The sequence below is a fragment of the Zea mays genome, chromosome 10 (assembly GCF_902167145.1).
Source record: "Zea mays cultivar B73 chromosome 10, Zm-B73-REFERENCE-NAM-5.0, whole genome shotgun sequence".
In the NCBI taxonomy this organism is placed as follows: domain Eukaryota; kingdom Viridiplantae; phylum Streptophyta; class Magnoliopsida; order Poales; family Poaceae; genus Zea; species Zea mays.
Window position 1 is genome coordinate 36,511,896 of NC_050105.1, and position 18,106 is coordinate 36,530,001.

The 18,106-nt window shown below is 41.4% G+C and overlaps 1 protein-coding gene across 1 annotated transcript; it reads right to left on the reverse strand.

The window, feature by feature from the left end:
* Positions 1–1,778: 1,778 nt before the first annotated feature.
* LOC118473510 (clustered mitochondria protein-like) lies at positions 1,779–16,817 on the reverse strand. The gene is made up of 7 exons (XM_035963246.1): positions 16,548–16,817; positions 16,328–16,447; positions 16,099–16,163; positions 15,681–16,020; positions 15,414–15,518; positions 14,702–14,818; positions 1,779–1,823 (listed from the first exon to the last, which is right to left on the reverse strand). The coding sequence occupies exons 1-7, from the start codon at positions 16,815–16,817 to the stop codon at positions 1,779–1,781; spliced, it is 1,062 nt and encodes a 353-aa protein (XP_035819139.1).
* Positions 16,818–18,106: the final 1,289 nt, after the last annotated feature.

Sequence of the window (18,106 nt, forward strand, 5' to 3'; positions counted from 1 at the left end):
GATTTCCGCGGCTCGCCGCGACAACAAATAATAACTATTGTTTGGTAAGGATCTGAATCGCATCTTTTGCACTCACTATACACACATCTTATTTTCACTTTCAAATGTTATTGTTTCCATGCAACATGTTACACTTTATTGGTAGCCTTAAACTGTGTTTTTCAACATTGCCATTTTGTCCAAATGGGACATCTAGCAATGAACAAGGAACTTAAATCGTGTAATTTAGATTGGTTGAAGAAAATATGTCTGCACTATCATAATGTATTTCATGTGATATTATGGTATATTAACTTCTATTTTTTTAGTTTTGCCTGTCAATGTACTTCTTCACACATATTCTTAAATGCTTGTCTGATTGCTTGATTCTTTCCTCTGAAAGTAATTCTTAAGATGCGATTTATTTTCTGCAGGTTCAGTTTTTCGACTCTGTTTTTGCACATAGTGAGTAAACTAGCCTTTCATGTTCTGTCCTTCAGTATAACTGAGTAACAGACCCTCTGTTCTCACGTGGCACCTCTACTCTTTTTTTTGTTACCAGGAGAAAACACTATGAGTACCTTAGGACGTGGTGTTTTGCTCATATGGCTATTTGTTGTATTGATCATTCAATCAAGCTATACTGCAAGTCTTACTTCCATCCTAACCGTGCAATAGCTTGATACTTCTATAAGAGGACTTGATGACCTGAAAAATAGTGATTATCCTATTGGTTTCCAAGTTGGTTCTTTTGTCGAAGAATACATGATCAAGGAACGGAACATTTCACAGTCGAGGCTAAAAGCTCTTGGTTCTCCTGACGAGTATGCTGAAAACCTCAAGCTAGGTCCCAAGAAAGGAGGTGTTATGGCTATTGTTGATGAGCGCCCCTATGTTGAGCTGTTTTTGTCAACTTACTGCAAGATTGCTGTTGCTGGCTCAGATTTCACCAGCGGTGGATGGGGCTTTGTAAGTACATTGAACTAGAAGTTTGGGACTGAACCTGCTCTGTCGTTTAATCCATTGGCTGCTAGAGCAGCCACAATAAGTCTATCAGCATTTGGACCATTTGGTTTTGGCTTCTTGTGGCAAGGGCAAAAGGCAGAACAAGAAACCCAACAATCTAGATCAGTCCCACCACAAGCCTATATTGCATTGTACTTGGCCTTGAAAATAGTTATATTATATTTTACTTGAATTTATGTTTATCTTTTTTTATCTGTTTGGATAGATCTCTATTAAATGTCATGTGCTACAATCGTTAGGACTATTAATAGATGTTGCTCTGTCTATATATCCATTTACATTGCTGGAAATTCCCATGCCCTTTCATAGTACGCCTGTGAAATGCTCACTGCTTTTCTATTGGTTTGTGTGCAGTTCAAGCTCTGCAAGGCGAGGTCTGTTTAGTTTGGCCAGAAAGGCATCCCCTACCTGAACACCTACGACGGCCGCACCATTCGCTACCCCGACCCTCTCATCAAGGCCAACGACACCATCAAGATCGATCTGGAGACCAACAAGATCATGGACTTCATCAAGTTGTATTTGCCCTTTCATGGACTTCATCAAGTTATATACTTAGTTAGGCTTAATGTTAGCACAAACAGTTGATGAGCAAGTTTAAATTTAGAGTACACTTATGTATGAGTTATTTGATAATGCTTATTTATGAGATATTGAATGTTATTTATCTATATTATATTAATTATAGTGTTATTAAATATATGTGTATGTATTTTTCTCTTTTAAATTATTATAATGTGGTAATTTAAGAATATACTGCCAAGTAAGTCGTTTCAAATCTTAATAAGACATTTCTCAAAACGTCTAATATCAGTCTCCTAAATAAGACGGTTTTTAAAACGTCCAATATCAGTCTCCTAAATAAGATGGTTTTTCTGTTGCGAGTGTCTATTATTATAGGCTATTCAAGTCAGTTTGATAAATACTTTGTGACTTATAATGTTCGTATTTTCGACAGTTCTTTCGAAGAAGTGTCTTAAACAAAACCTAATGTAAGACGGTTTATTGGACAAAATGACATAACAACTTCCTTTTTTAGACGGTTATAAATTAAAAAATGTCTTATTTAATATCTTTTAAGACGGTTTATAACCATCTTAAAAACGGAACATCTTTTGCGACTCCATCAAATTTGGACACATCATAAGCGTCTTAATAACTAAAAATTAACCGTCTCATATAACACGATTTGTAGTAGTGCTACTCCTATCACCTAATGCATCAAGCAAGTGAGAAAGATCTTAAAATAGCAAGGAGGTGGCAAATGCGCGAGGGCTTGCCTTGAGTTGTAGTAGAGTCAGGCTTTGCTCCACAAATATCAAAGTATAAGCAGTTCCCGGCAGGTGGGTCTTCAGGTGGTGGTGGTGCAACTCCTTCTTCTTCAACCACTACTTCTTCCTCATTCTCTATGTATAACCATATATAACTATGAATGCTCATGTAATGCTTATCAAATGCAGTAATAGAAAAGGTTTATCAAGTTGTATCTTGAATATACTCGAGGAAACTAAGGTTTTTGGAGTCAGTATTTTATTTCATAGGGTAGATACTACTTAGAAGATTAGGGTTTTGGGGTTTAGGTATCAAACATTGTCCAAATCATTTCTAACTTCACTTATGGGTTCTAAATACCATATTAGGCTTATCCAAAAAGTTTAGTGATTTTTGGAGTTATTAAATAATTCCTAAAATTCCAGAGATATAGATTTAAACCCTTTTAAATACTATATAATTCCTTATTTGGACTAAAAATCCTAAAACTAATTTTATTAAATACTATAGAAATTTAGAAGTCCAACAAAATTGGTCTCATAATTTTATTATTTTTTCCGAATTCTTTATGGATTTCTAAACTTTCTCAGAAAAAGAAAAAGGAAAAGTTATCAACATTACTAGGTTGACATCGGCCCACCCAGCCTAGGCATGTGCAGAATCCGGGCACGCCCGCAACCGCGTGGTGGACTTTGTGCAAAAGCCCCTGGTTAATCATATAACTGGTGAAGAACCCCTAGCCACTATTCATTGTCTCTCTAACAATTGCACAGAGGTCCTCCGACTTCTGTTTCTTCTCTAACCTGACCCATGGGCACGGCGCGCTCGCCGTCGACACCTTGTTGCTCGGACTGGCCATGATCGGCATTGGCTGCCCAAATTAACTAATGTGCAAGCATTACCGACCCGAGGCGAACCTAGAACAAGCCTTAATTGAGTTAATACGGACCTGGATTGACCTGACCACGTCGAAGGCGAATAACAAACACAAATCAAAGCGTTCCGGTTGATTGAGTGTGGTCAAGCACAAAGGGTTGAGCCGATGAGTATCACGAGCATGTGTGGGTGCTAAAACATGACCAAGGAGAGCGGGAGCAGACCTGGGAACAGGCCACGGAGCACGAAGAATTCATGCTCTGCAGGGTCCGACAAGGGGGAATGGGTGTCGCGACGGATTCTAGTGGAAACAGGGGGCCACGTCGGGGCTACACGGCTGCAAAAGACTACCAATTCACCGTGTACTATCAATTTGGGGAAAGGAGGAGGAGGCAGTGCATATTTTGGCTTCAATCGAGCTCACTGGTGAAATTGTGAGGATCTCGCCGTGGTTCATGGCGCTATTTAAAGGCACGGTGGTCCGGCTAACGATTAGTGGCCACGAAACACATCGTTCACGCATGGCGACCACGTAATAAAGGAGCACAGTGAGGGAGAATGGCGGAGTGCGTGACACAACGGTAAAAGAACCGAGTCACGGTGGCCGCCGGTGAAATATCTTCGGTCAGGCTCCGGCTAGGTTTGCGGAATCATGACACGGCCCGTAGTTATCTCACCGCGGTCGATCCCTCCCCCAATCCACTCGAACACATCCAAATCTATAGTGCCTCGGATCTTTAGTGGTTTCCTGAACCGACCTCCTTTCACCCTCCCTATCTCCTAATTCTTGTTAAGAACAGGGTGATCTTCATTAATAAAATTTGTTCACCACACAACAGTCTTTCAGTTTACTATAGGATTCATGGATCAATTCTATATAGATTCTCAGATTTGGTGCTCTCAAATTGACTGCATTTCACTGGGGCCATACTTTTCTGAATCCAATTTTCAGAATTGCCCAACTTGCTTCTGGCAGCACAACTTCATACACTACTACAGATCATGCTATATGAGACAGTTAATTTTTAGTTATTAAGACGCCTATGAAGTGTCCAAATTTGATGGAGTCGCAAAAGAAATCCCTCATTTAAGATGGTTGTAAACCGTCTTAAAAGATATTATATAAGACAATTTTTAATTTATAACCGTCTAGAAAGGTATTTATTTAAGTCATTTTGTCTGATAAACTGTCTTACATTAGGTTTTTGTTTAAGACACTCCTTCTAAAGAACTGTCGAGAATACGAACATTATAAGTCTCAAAGTATTTATGAAACTGACTAGAATATCCTATAATAATAGACGTCTGCAATAGGAAAACCATATTATTTAGGAGACTGGTATTAGACGTTTTAGTAACCGTCTTATTTAGGAGTCTTATTTAGGAGACTGATATTAGACGTTTTAGGAACTCTCTTATTAAGATTTAAAGTACATTCTTCAATTTATAATCATTTTGAGATAACACATTATAATAATTTGAAAGAGAAATATACATACACACATTTATTTAATAACATTATAATTAATATAATATAGATAGGTATCATTCAATCTCTCATAAACAAGCATTGTCAAATAACTCATACATATGTGTACTCTAAATTCAAACTAAAATACTAATTGAAAAACTTGGTCATCAACTGTCTCCACACTTGTGCGACCACTAAAATTTGAGTTCCATTTCATCTTTTCCTGTACAACAAATAGGAGAAGGCAATAATTAGTAGTTAGACACTGTTGAATACCTCACATCGTCACATATCACAAAGGTCATATGGATGTGTAAATGATAGAATAATGCTAGATTTTCATCTATCATAAGACGACACATGTGCCCCAGGAGAGAGGTGCCCCAACCCAAAAGGTGAAAGAATGATGTGCCAGAAATGCAAGAAGCTAGAAGATGTTGAGTGGTTTCCTGTTCATGGTCGCAGAGAGGGCAACCATCCGGGTGCTCTAGCCCTCTTCTCTCCAGTCTATCAGCAACACAATTAAACCATATGCTTACTGATAACTCAAAACATGCTCATCATTGCTTTCGTGCACAGAAAAATGTAAACTACTACCAACTGATGAGCCTTCAAGAAAAGAAAATGAAAAGGTCGCAAGTGATTCCATTACTTATACCAGACATCAACAAACCCCAGCGTGTAACTTCAAGAATCAAATTACCTGTCATCACTCCTGTTGGGGACTTGTTCTCAAATGCTATGAATTAAGAACAAGGCAACATAAAATGTTAAATGTTAACGTCCTTCGTCCATGAAACATTATTCTCTTGAGGATAATGAGCCTTGGACGAAGGTTGATGAGAATATAATTACGAAGCTCAAGTCTTCGTAATAAAATTTCAATAGATTGTATAAGATAACATGAAATAAAGGGTATAAAAGGATAAATAAATCATAGACGAATTATATTATATTTACTTAATATATTGAATCATTGAACACAATAATACCTCTGCCTTGGCAAAGGTTGGTTCCCGAAAGATGCGATTGCAATTACCAGAATGCGTGAACAGTAAAGGAATACTATTCACTATTTATAGGCACAGGACACAGCCTGTGAGGAATTACAATTATGCCCCTCATAAAAGTTTATAACATTGACTCAGACCTTTATGGACTAAAAGGTCATTCTATCTTTATGTCGGTTTGTAATACCGAAGCTTTATGAAGAGGAACCTTCGGCCATCTCATACAAACAGCTTCAGCCGAAAGCCGCTTCTTCCTAGAAGACCTTCGGCGACGAAGCATAGACCCAACAGTAGCCCCTTTCGCGGTGCTAGATCGTTTTTCGTAACGAGCTTGATCCGTGAAAAAAGTCTCTTAAGCTTCGGGGAGCCGAAGGTCCAAAAAACACCTTCCCTGAGCTCGTTGTCGAGAAACGATTCGGTTTCCCAGTGCGTAGTGGTCCCACCTTGCAGAGTTACTGTTTGTCCCTGCGGTCCACCGCGCAGCGAGTGCAAGCGGGTATCCGCTTGGTGTAAAAATCCTGGCGCTTCGCCTTCTTACCTGCAGTACTATATAAACAGACGAGTAGGTGTGAAGTTACCACAGCATTCATTGCTATTTGCACTGTTCTGCTGCTAAAATTTTTAACCATCGTCGAAGCTTGACTCTCGGAATCGAACGAAGCTCCAACTTGAAGCCTGCTTCGTCAAAAGAAAAAACTTCGGGAGAAAAAAGTATTTAATTTCCACAAACTCAGATTTAAATGGCCAGAGTACGTTCTACCGCTAGGGTTGAGCATGAGGGGGGCGAAGCTGAAGGTTCGGAGACTGTTCCCATCTCCGAAGCGATGCAGAGATCCGGACTGGTAACTTCGGAAAAGATCCCCAGTGATGATGCGGAACAAGCAGAACAAGCAGTTGCCGAAGCAGAAGAAGAAGATATTGAGGAAACTGATCCCGAAGATGATTATCGCATTGCCATGCCAAGCAAGCCCAGCCACTTGGACTTCGGAAAGTCTACTGTTTCGAAGGCTGATCTCTCCAAGATGGTAAAGTCGGGCTTTTTTTAATGAAAATCAGAAGAAGCTATTACGCTTCGGGGGAGAAGAGACTACCCCAAAGCCGGAGAAGGATGAAATTGTTATTTTCAAAAGCTTTCTAAAGGCTGGATTAAGATTCCCCCTACATGGGATTATTGCAGAGGTACTGAAGAGGTTCGGTATCTATTTTCACCAGCTGACTCCTAACGCTATCGTTAGGCTTAGTGTTTATATCTGGGCACTCCGAAGCCAAGCAGTGGAGCCATTTGCGGACAGCTTTTGCCGAGTTCACGAACTGCACTATCAGACGAAGGCTAGAAAAGATGGACTGCATGACAATTTTGGTTGCTATAATTTCGCCTATCGGAAAACTACAAAGTTTCCTGTAATCAGCTACCGGAGCAAATGGGCAGCAGGCTGGAAGTCGGAGTGGTTCTATGTCAAGGTTGATGACGACAAGGAGAAGCTTGTGCAAAGTCCACTCGAACTAATCTTCGGAGAAACTCGACCTCGCTGCAACATGACACCCGAAGGTCCAACACAACAAGCAATGAATGAATTCAGAATTATTGCAGAGCATATCAGTACAAGGGACCTGGTTCAGGAGTTTTTGGCTTTCAAAGTTTTTCCCAGTTTGAAAGAATGGGAAATGCCGAAGCTAAAGGGGGAGAAGAAAGAAGGTGAACTTGTACGTTTATCTTACTATTTCAAGTTTAAGAAATACTTTAAGACGCCTTGCCAAGAGTGGCTAGACACAATTGAAGTAATGTGCAATGAAATACTTGGCAATTATTCCAAAAAAGAAGATCAATTGATGACTGCGGCCTTTGGCACCCGTCCGAAGCGAAGACTGAACCGAGTGCTGGACGCCTTGGGTTTTGAATACCCTGACTATGAAAATCTGAACAAAGGTGCCGGAGGCCAGAAAAGAAAAAGGATAACCGAAGCCTCAAATGAAGATGAAAAAGAGACACCAAAGAAGAAAATTCCAAAGAAAAGGAAAGCGTCTTCTCCGAAACGAAAAATATCCGACGAAGAAGAATCCCCCGCATCACCCTCTACCACTGATGTGGAGGCAATTTTGAAGGTAATGACTGAATCCCTGCCTGCGAAGCTAAGTCCATTGGGGCCTCAACTGACAAAGTTTTTTCAGAAGGAAAAGGAGCCCGAAAAAATGAAGAAAACGACTAAAGTAAAGAGACAGAGGATCATCGGTGTAACAGAGGTAATTGACAAGACACCGCCAAGAGCTTCAGCTCAGAAGACACCAGCGACTGAGGAAGGGACAGATATTGAAATCACACCTTCAGAGGTCGCGGCTGCCGAAGCTGCCTCAGCTGAAGATTTGAACCTGGAGAGCACAATCGAACACATTGACAAAATACTGCTAGACATGGCTGCAGAAGAAGCTACCACCGCCGCCGAAGAGGCCGCGACCGCAGCGTCAGGGAAAGGAAAGGAAATTGCTGATGAAGCTTCAGAAAACGAAGCCTTCATGTTCCAGAATTTAGTTGGAGAAAAACTGTCAAAAGCTGAAATAGAAGAGCTTAGAGAGTATGCCAAATCCTGCGGATACAAACCTGGAGCACTCCTCTTCGGAGGCATTGATGATGAAAAATTAGATTGTATTCGAGATCAAACTGGAGCCAAAGTTATCGGTACTCTGTCAAAGAGTATCGGTTTTCCGAAGCTAGAAACAGACATCAGCCGCTACCAACGACAACATATCGTTGGTAGTTTATTTTATTCCAATTTCAAGGTGAACTACTTTTCCGTTAACTTTTATTGTTTCTAATAATGAAAACATGTCTGACGAAGGTTGTTTTCGTGCAGAGTATGCTGTTGAGCAAAGCCTTGAAAATGCAGCAAGATTTTGAAGACAAGAAGCACGAAGTTATAATTGAAAATTTGGAAAGCAGAATAAAGGAGCAATCAGATGCTATCGAGAAAAAGAACTTTGAGCTCCAGGCAACCGAAGGTTTATTGGCGGAAGCCGAAGCAAAAATAACAGAACTGAACACGAAGCTTCTCCGCCAATCTGAGCAGTTCGAACGAGAAAAGCAAGATCTTAATGCAAAACTTGAAGCCGAAGCTCAACAAAATTCAGATTTGAGAAAACTATTGACGAGCCTTCAAGAAAAATGTTTGGAATTTAGCAACAAATGCATTCAACGATTAAGAAAAATTTTCCACTCAGTTGGAGCCAGCAGTGAGAAATTCACCCCCTCAGCTGAAGATCTATCGAAGACCTTCGAACATATTGAGGTTGAGATTGACGAGCTCGACGAAGTCATAGCTGGGCACGGTGACTTCTGTGCCTGGGTAGCTTCTCGGGGCACTGCTGCAGCTTTCCTAAAAGCTGGCTGCGATCATGGAAAGATTGTCAATAGGCCAAATTTCACTTTATCACCATCAATCCTAGATGACATTCCTGATCTCGCCCGAAGTATCTCTAATAGATTTGTAAAAATGATATGGACAAAAGGTGGGCGAGAAAAGGCTGGAGATGAAGCTCGGAGTCATCTTGAACCAGTAAGAAATCATACCTTGTGCTTACCTCTTCCTTCAAGCTCGATTTTGACTTACAACAACCTTACTCATGTAGGATGACGAAGCCGAAGCCAATAATTAAAAAATGACGCCGAAGCTGAAGCTCCTTGGAGATTTAAATAGTAGACTGTAGACAGTACTTGAGAAACTTTTGAGATAACTTTTGTAAATGTAACTAAAACTTGTCTTTAATGAATTCTGTTCATACCTTGTAATATATTCTTATCCGTCCATTGATGTATGAGAAGTGCTTTGATGTGGACAAAATTTTCTTTTTTTGAGCCGAAGGCGAAAAAACACCTTCCCTTCTTTTCGTACGCAGCGAAGCATAGAAAACAACATTTCCCCTCTTTTCGTACGCAGCGAAGCATAGAAAACAACATTTCCCTTCTTTCCGAAGCTCTCCTTTTTGTACACGAAGCTCTTTCTTTCTTTTTTTTTCTTTTTGCCGAAGCAACCACTTATGCCATGATGATGATCATCCTACATATGCCTGGATGAATGTTTATGAATGCAAATGCTATGATGTAATGTGATGTGCAAATGAATGTCCAAACGCGTATCCGAAGCCATACTCATAGCCATTATTTCCTTAAAAACAATCACACCTCAGCTCTGCATTCCCTTAGGAACGACTTTGGAGCTTCTTCGCCTTTACTTTTGGCGGAATCAGCGTTGACTTTTCGCTGTAAGCTCTGCATTCCCTTAGGAACGACTTTGGAGCTTCTTCGCCTTTACTTTTGGCGGAATCAGCGTTGACTTTTCGCTGTAAGCTCTACATTCCCTTACGAACGACTTTGGAGCTTCTTCGCCTTTACTTTTGGCACTCGATTGTGCGTTCTCAGCTTTTACATTTACAACCTTGGGGGATTTTGCTCTTATAGAACTAAAAAAGGAAATTACATGTGATGGCCCCATTAAAAACCTTTCTCCCCCTTCAGAAAGGAAAAGGGTGCCATGAAAGAAAAATAAAAAATATGAAAAATTACATCGAGTTATACATAATATCGCCGAAGCTCATCCGCGTTCCAAGATCTAGGAATGTCGTTGCCGTCCATATCCTTCAATCTGTATGAACCGGGTCTTGACGAAGATGCTACTAAGAAAGGTCCATCCCATTTCAACTGCAACTTGCCCACTGTTTCTGGGTTGGCCACTCTCCGAAGCACCAAGTGTCCTGGCTCAATATTCTTTAGCCGAACCTTTCTATCTCGCCATTTGATTGTTTCGGCTTGATATTTATTGATGTTCTCCACGGCTTGCAGCCTGATCCCTTCTAAAGCATCTTTTTCCACAAAATAAGAAGCTTCGGAACCTGATTCTGCCGAAGCTACTACTCTTATTGATCCGGTTTTAGCTTCCTCCGGAGTTATTGCTTCGTCACCGAATAATAACTTGAATGGAGTAAAGCCTGTAGACCTTGATGTTGTTGTGTTGTGGCTCCACACCACTTTGGTTAACTGATCTGGCCACTTTCCCCTAGGTTGGTTGAAGATTAACTTCATTATTCCTGTCATTATAATGCCATTGGCTCTTTCAACGAGCCCATTTGACTCCGGATGCCTGACTGATACAAAATGGATCTTCGTGCCAATTTGATCACAGAAATCTCTGAAAGCTTCGGAGTCAAACTGTGTTCCATTATCCACAGTGATGGCCTTTGGTACCCCGAAACGACAAACAATATTCTGCCAGAAAAACTTTTGAATGGTGGCCGAAGTTATTGTGGCTAAAGGCTTTGCCTCAATCCATTTGGAAAAATATTCCACAGCCACTACAACATATCTTAAGTTCCCTTGGGCCGGTGGTAATGGACCCAACAAGTCAAGGCCCCACCTTTGCAATGGCCAGATGCGTTGTATGAGCTGTGTCAAGGACGAAGGTTGTTTTTGATCTCTTGCACATTTCTGACAACCTTCACACTTTTGAACTAATTCCGCCGCATCTGAAGCTGCCTTCGGCCAATAAAACCCCTGACGGAAAACTTTTCCAAGCAACGGCCTAGATCCAATGTGAGATCCACACAGGCCTGCATGTATTTCTTTCATCAACTCTATACCTTCGGTTCTAGGTAAACACTTGAGTAGCGGAGCACAAACTCCATGCTTGTACAACTCCCCTTCTATCATGACATATGGACGAGCTCTTGCCTCTATCCTCCTATTATAAGTTTCGTCATCTGAAAGGAATTTACCCTGAAGGTAAGAGATGATCTCAGTTCTCCAATCTTCACTATAAACAGGAGATATATTGAGGACTGCTCTTTCAAGAAGTTCCACCGAAGGTGCTTTTATTGTTTCGAAGAACACATCCGAAGGTAAGGGCAGCCCCTGTGCTGCTGACTTAGCTAGCAAATCAGCATGCTCATTTTGTCCTCGAGGGATATTTTTGACAGAAAATCCTTCGAAGGAAGCTTCAACTCTTCGAACCATATCCAGATATTTTTCAAGCTTCGGATCTTTAGCCTTGCAACTCTTGTCAATATGACCCGAAACAACCTGGGAATCAGTTTTAAGTATGGCCCTTCTGATTCCCATTGCTTTTAGCTTCCGAAGACCCAGAAGCAGGGCTTCGTACTCGGCAATGTTATTTGTGCAACTAAAATCAAGTTTTGCCGCATAGCAAGTTTTAACTTTGGAAGGTGAAACCAACACAGCAGCCGCTCCCGCTCCGAAGGTTCCCCAAGACCCATCGCAGAACACTGTCCATGCTTCGGCGTCTTTATTTGTTTCTTCCTCCTGAGCCCCTGGCGTCCAGTCAGCAATGAAGTCTGCTAACGCCTGGGACTGAATCGAAGATCTATGAACATACTCAATACAAAATTCGTTGAACTCTGCAGCCCATTTTCCAATCCTTCCAGTAGCTTCTCGGTTCCTCATAATATCCTTCAGAGGTTGTGAAGAAGGAACAATTATGTTGTAAGCTTGAAAATAGTGCCGAAGCTTCCTGGATGCCATCAAAACAGCATATAACACCTTCTCTAATTCTGTGTAGTTTTTCTTTGATATACTAAGAACTTCAGATACGAAATATATTGGGGCCTGCCTCTTAACTTGACCTTCAAGCTTCTCCTGGACAAGTGCTGCACTTACCGCTGAGTGCGAAGCTGCCACATATAATAACAAAGGAGCCCCTGGCGTAGGTGGAGTTAGTGTTGTTAGATTTATCAAATACTGTTTCAGCTCTTCAAAGGCCTTCTGCTGGATTGGTCCCCATTGAAAGACTTCGGCTGACTTCAGCACTTCGAAGAATGGTAAGTTTCTCTCTGCTGATCTGGATATGAATCTATTGAGAGATGCCAACCTTCCTGTCAATCTTTGAGCCCCCTTTTTTGTAGTTGGTGGCTCCATCCGAAGTATAGCTTCAATTTTACTTGGATTTGCTTCAATTCCCTTTGTTGAAACCAAGCATCCAAGGAATTTCCCCTTCTTTACTCCGAAGACGCATTTTTCTGGATTCAACTTTAAGCCAGCTTGTCTGAAACTGGCGAAGGTCTCCTGCAAATCAGCAATATGATTCTCCTGTTTCGTGCTTTTTACAATGATGTCATCAACATAAGTTAGCACATTTCTGCCTATCTGAGACTGGAGAACCTTCGCAGTCATTCTGCTGAAACTTCCTCCAGCGTTTTTGAGCCCCTCAGGCATCCGAAGATAGCAATATGTGCCACTTGGAGTTATGAAGCTAGTCTTCGGCTCATCTTCCTTCTTCATCCAGATTTGGTGGTAGCCTGAATAACAGTCTAACAGACTCATGAGCTCTGAAGAAGCTGCTGCATCAACTAAAGAGTCTATCCTTGGCAATGGGAATTCATCCTTCGGACAAGCCTTGTTAAGATCTGTAAAATCGATACACATTCGCCACTTGCCATTGGCCTTTTTTACCATAACAGTGTTAGCTAGCCATTCTGGGTACTTTACTTCTCTGATAACTCCTGCACTGAGGAGTCTTTTGACTTCGTTACGAGCACCTTCGGCCTTATCATCTGACATTTTCCGAAGCCTCTGCTTTCTGGGTCTGAAGGATGGATCAACATTGAGCGAGTGCTCAATAACATCCCTATTAACTCCGCAGAGATCATTGGCTGACCATGCAAAAACATCTTTGTTGTTGAACAAAAACCTTATCAAGGTTTTCTCTTGTTCTTCGGACAATTGAGAGCCCAACAACACCTTCTGCTCTGCTATGTCCTCACATAAGAGCATGGGCTTCGGCTGATCTGCTGAAGCTGCTTTTTCCCTTCTGAATTTGTATTGTTCACAAGCTTCAGCTCCATCTATGTTATGGATTGCTTTTGAGTCAGTCCAGTTTCCTTCGGCCCTTCTGGCAGCTTCCTGACTTCCATGAATAGCGATGGGTCCTTGATCCGAAGGTATCTTCATGCAGAGATAAGCAGGATGAAGAATTGCTTCGAAAGCATTGAGGGTGCCACGACCAATAATTGCATTGTAAGGGTATTCCATGTCAACAATGTCAAACACAACTTGCTCAGTTCTAGTGTTGTTGATGAACCCGAAGGTCACTGACATGGTGATCTTGCCCAGTGCTACAATCTGTCTTCCTCCGAAGCCACAGAGAGGATGTGTAGCATCATGAATCTTATCTTCTGGCTCTTGCATTTGTCTGAAGGCCTTAGCAAATATGATATCAGCTGCACTACCTGTGTCAACCAAGACATTGTGGACCAGAAATCCTTTGATAACACAAGAGATAACCATGGCATCGTTGTGTGGGTAATCCTTGAGCTGAAGGTCCTCTTGGGAGAAGGTAATAGGAATGTGAGACCATCTTGACTTGATGAAGGGTCCTTGCACCCCAACATGTTGTACCCTTCTCTGTGCTTCTTTCTTCTGTTTCTTGTTGGCTGGCTCTGAGGACGAACCACCTGTAATCGGGAGCACCAGCTTCGGGTCCGAAGCAACTCCAGCTTGATCATTGAACGAAGCCATCAGCTTAAGAACAAGGCAACATAAAATGTTAAATGTTAACGTCCTTCGTCCATGAAACATTATTCTCTTGAGGATAATGAGCCTTGGACGAAGGTTGATGAGAATATAATTACGAAGCTCAAGTCTTCGTAATAAAATTTCAATAGATTGTATAAGATAACATGAAATAAAGGGTATAAAAGGATAAATAAATCATAGACGAATTATATTATATTTACTTAATATATTGAATCATTGAACACAATAATACCTCTGCCTTGGCAAAGGTTGGTTCCCGAAAGATGCGATTGCAATTACCAGAATGCGTGAACAGTAAAGGAATACTGTTCACTATTTATAGGCACAGGACACAGCCTGTGAGGAATTACAATTATGCCCCTCATAAAAGTTTATAACATTGACTCAGACCTTTATGGACTAAAAGGTCATTCTATCTTTATGTCGGTTTGTAATACCGAAGCTTTATGAAGAGGAACCTTCGGCCATCTCATACAAACAGCTTCAGCCGAAAGCCGCTTCTTCCTAGAAGACCTTCGGCGACGAAGCATAGACCCAACAACTCCCAACAATACCCTTGCATTTGACTGTAGCAGCTAATTTTACAGGATTGCCAGAACCATCCAATACCACATGTTCCTTCAAATGGAGCTGCTTTGCAGCCTCAACAACCTAAAATAGCAATACAGAATAGCACAACATTAGTTAAACTGAAGAACCAGCTGAATCGCAAAAGAAGATGAAATAGCATTAACATTAATACTAATATGGCAATAGGCGGATTAACTTCACCACTGCAAGTTTCCTACCAAGAGTAAGAATCGAGTGTAATCATTGAAATATTCTTGTGCAAACGAAATTGTAATAAAGAACTTCAAATCAACAACATAAAAAAAAGCTAGGGAACCCCTGAAATGTAAGCACCCCAAAAGTAAGACAGAAATATTAGTCAGTCAAACCATGTCAAGTGTGCACTAACAACAATGTTGTTCAGTACGGAATACTTAGCATAGCATGTAGTTCAATTTGCCTCAGTAAACCAATTCATGTAAACAATCATCATACTTCACATTGCACCAAAACCTTTCGGACCCAAACAGGATGGTATTGCAGATTAACAAATATTTGAAATGCGCTATATTTCAAGGTTTAGACTAACCACTTGTAAAAAAATATGGAGACAATTTTCAGACTTCTTTCAGCAGAGAAAATTGTTTACTCTTTATTGCAACAGACTGACATTAGATTTTTTAAACAGTCAACTGACCTTAGAATTGAACGTTTCGTTCCAAGATATCTTCTTGCCATTATCAACAGAACCATACAGAAGGGAATTAGACTTGTCTCCTTGAAGAATACCAGGTATTATACTCTACAGGTCGAAAGTTCGAATTGAGCTTACCATTTGTGACATTTTGACATAATAATATACAAAAAGATGTTGAGTGAAAAAACAAATTGCATAACCATAATAAAAACAGCAAAAGATTCTAAAAGCGCTATATATACGAGGAAATGTAATTTAAATACAGACCTGAGCTACAACCCTGTGACCTCTGTAATCAACTATTGCCATCGCAAGATTGTGAAGGCCAGAAACATCAGCTTCTTGATAAGCCTTAGTTCCTTTTAAGTCATTGTTTGCAGAAGCATATGTCGCCTGCTCTCTATCTGCGAGTTGTGCCTCTTCAGATTTTGAATCAACTACCTCAGCAGATTTGCCATGGTTTGCATCTGGCTTAGTGATCACATCTGGGGAGGAAACCTTGGTGCTTCTGCTAGACCCATTTTGGCAATATGGCTTGTGGTCCTTTGAAATGTCTTCAAAGTCAGAGTCGACAGCAAAACTAAAGAAAATATTGTTGTGAACATACCTGGGGCAGAGATAGCAGGAGTGAGATTAAAACAGACTTGTCAAGAAACTCAAATAATATTTGACCAAGCATGTATACATTGCAAGGAAGTGACAAGCTCCTAATAGTTTTGTAGCCATAACAATCCATTTTACAAAAAAAATCTGCATTACACAAATACCAAAATCACAAAGCAAAACCTACATTCGAAGGCTTCACTAAGCTAGAACAAGAGCACAAATAACAATACACTCAGTGTTGTAGCAGAGATAGAGTAAAGATTGAACTTTAATTGACATGCGCTTGTGCTTGAGGAGTCGGATGGCACAGGCCTTGACGACCTCCTGGGATGGGCCGGGTGGGTCTTGTAGATCTGCTCCTTGTACCTGGCCAGCTCCTTATCCAGCTTCTTGATCTTCTCGTACATCATCTCGCCCCACTTGTTTATCTGTCGAATCACGCATTGGAGACCAGATCAAAATGTGGCCACGGATCGATGCAGTTTGAGCAGGGTATTGCGGCCACGGATCGAACGGGAGGCAACTCACCGTCCGTAGCTCCCTTGTCTCCTCCGCCTGCAGCCGCCGCCGTCGGGGCGTGGGTGGCGGAGGAGGAGGAGGCGCAGGGTGGGGAGCAGCTAGCGCGAGGAGCTGCGGCGAGAGGGTCTCGTGGAAGAGGCGCGAGACGGGGCGGCACACGACGGCGTCGCGCAGTTGCAGGCGGAGCAGCACGTTGTGGAGCGCGTCCGGTGGAAGGTGGTGGATCGGCGGCAGGGGTTGCGCTTCCGCGGGCGGGGCGGGGCCAAAGCCGGCGGCCATGGTGGATTCGGGGTGGGGTTAGGTGGGGAACGCACCGGGGGCATGGAGAAGATGACGAGGCCAGGGGTGGTTAGTTCAATCCACTCGCGTAGCACACGTTGTGGGCTCCGTTTCCCGACTGATGTGGGTCCTTCACTGTCGCTGTGCAGAGAGGCCCGGATGTCAGTGAGAAGAAGGCGGATGGCCTTGGTGTAATGGTGTGCTTCCGTTCTGTTCCTCATCATCAATTCTAACTAGGTGTGTGCCCGTTGAAATCCCAAGGAAATATAAGATCCGATCAGATATGTGTTAATGCTCATCTCAACGTACTCCTGTTGCAATGGACGGGCACACACCTAGTATAATAATAATAATAATATCTAAATTTTATATGAATTGATATGTCACTAAGTTTTTATTTGTTTAACATATAGGTTATATAATCTAAATAATAATAATAATATCTAAATTTTATATGAATTGGTCATGCCAATAACGTGAGTCATGTTTGTTTACCTAGATTATTTGAGTTGGTGGTTGCTGCTGATGACGCCACGAATGAAAGTCGCAGGCCGGCGCCGGCCGTTCTAAGCCACCACAACGTGAGACGGCCTCCGGTGGCGGCGATTCTTGGGGTTCGGAGTCCATGATTATTGGGCGGGGGCGGTCATTCCCGAGGGAGGCATTGGGTGTGTATGGTGAGAAGGCGTCGCGGGATGGAAACAAAATGATAGCGATTTGTATATATCATCAACTCAAGGTGATTTCACTATTTGCTACATTTTTCATATACGTCTTGTCAGACTATCATGTGAAGACGGTTCCATATTTATAAGTGTCTAGTATACTCACTAACATCTATGACGGTTCTTATAGTGTAGATGACTCTAATAGTATTCTTATTTGAGATGGTTTCATACATAGAAGTGTCTCAAATACTCATTGACATCTAAGACAGTTGTTAAAGTAGGGATGACTCAAATACTATCCTTATTTGAGACAGTTAATAATAAAAACATGTCTTAAATCAATATAAGACATTGTTTACGATGTAACTGTCTCAAAAAACTTTTCCAATTAAGACGGATTTCCAAAAAAATTGTCTTATCTTACTCAACATCGTATGATATAAGACACTTCTATAAAATATACTTATATGAGTCTTTAATGGTGTGTCTTAAATAGTCATATATGTAGTACCACTAGTTCTATGATTTTTGTACAGCAACATAGTAAGTTGACTGTACCAAAGTTACTCCTATAAAGGTTTTAATTAAACACCCATTAAATCGAGCTCCACATGGCCCTAA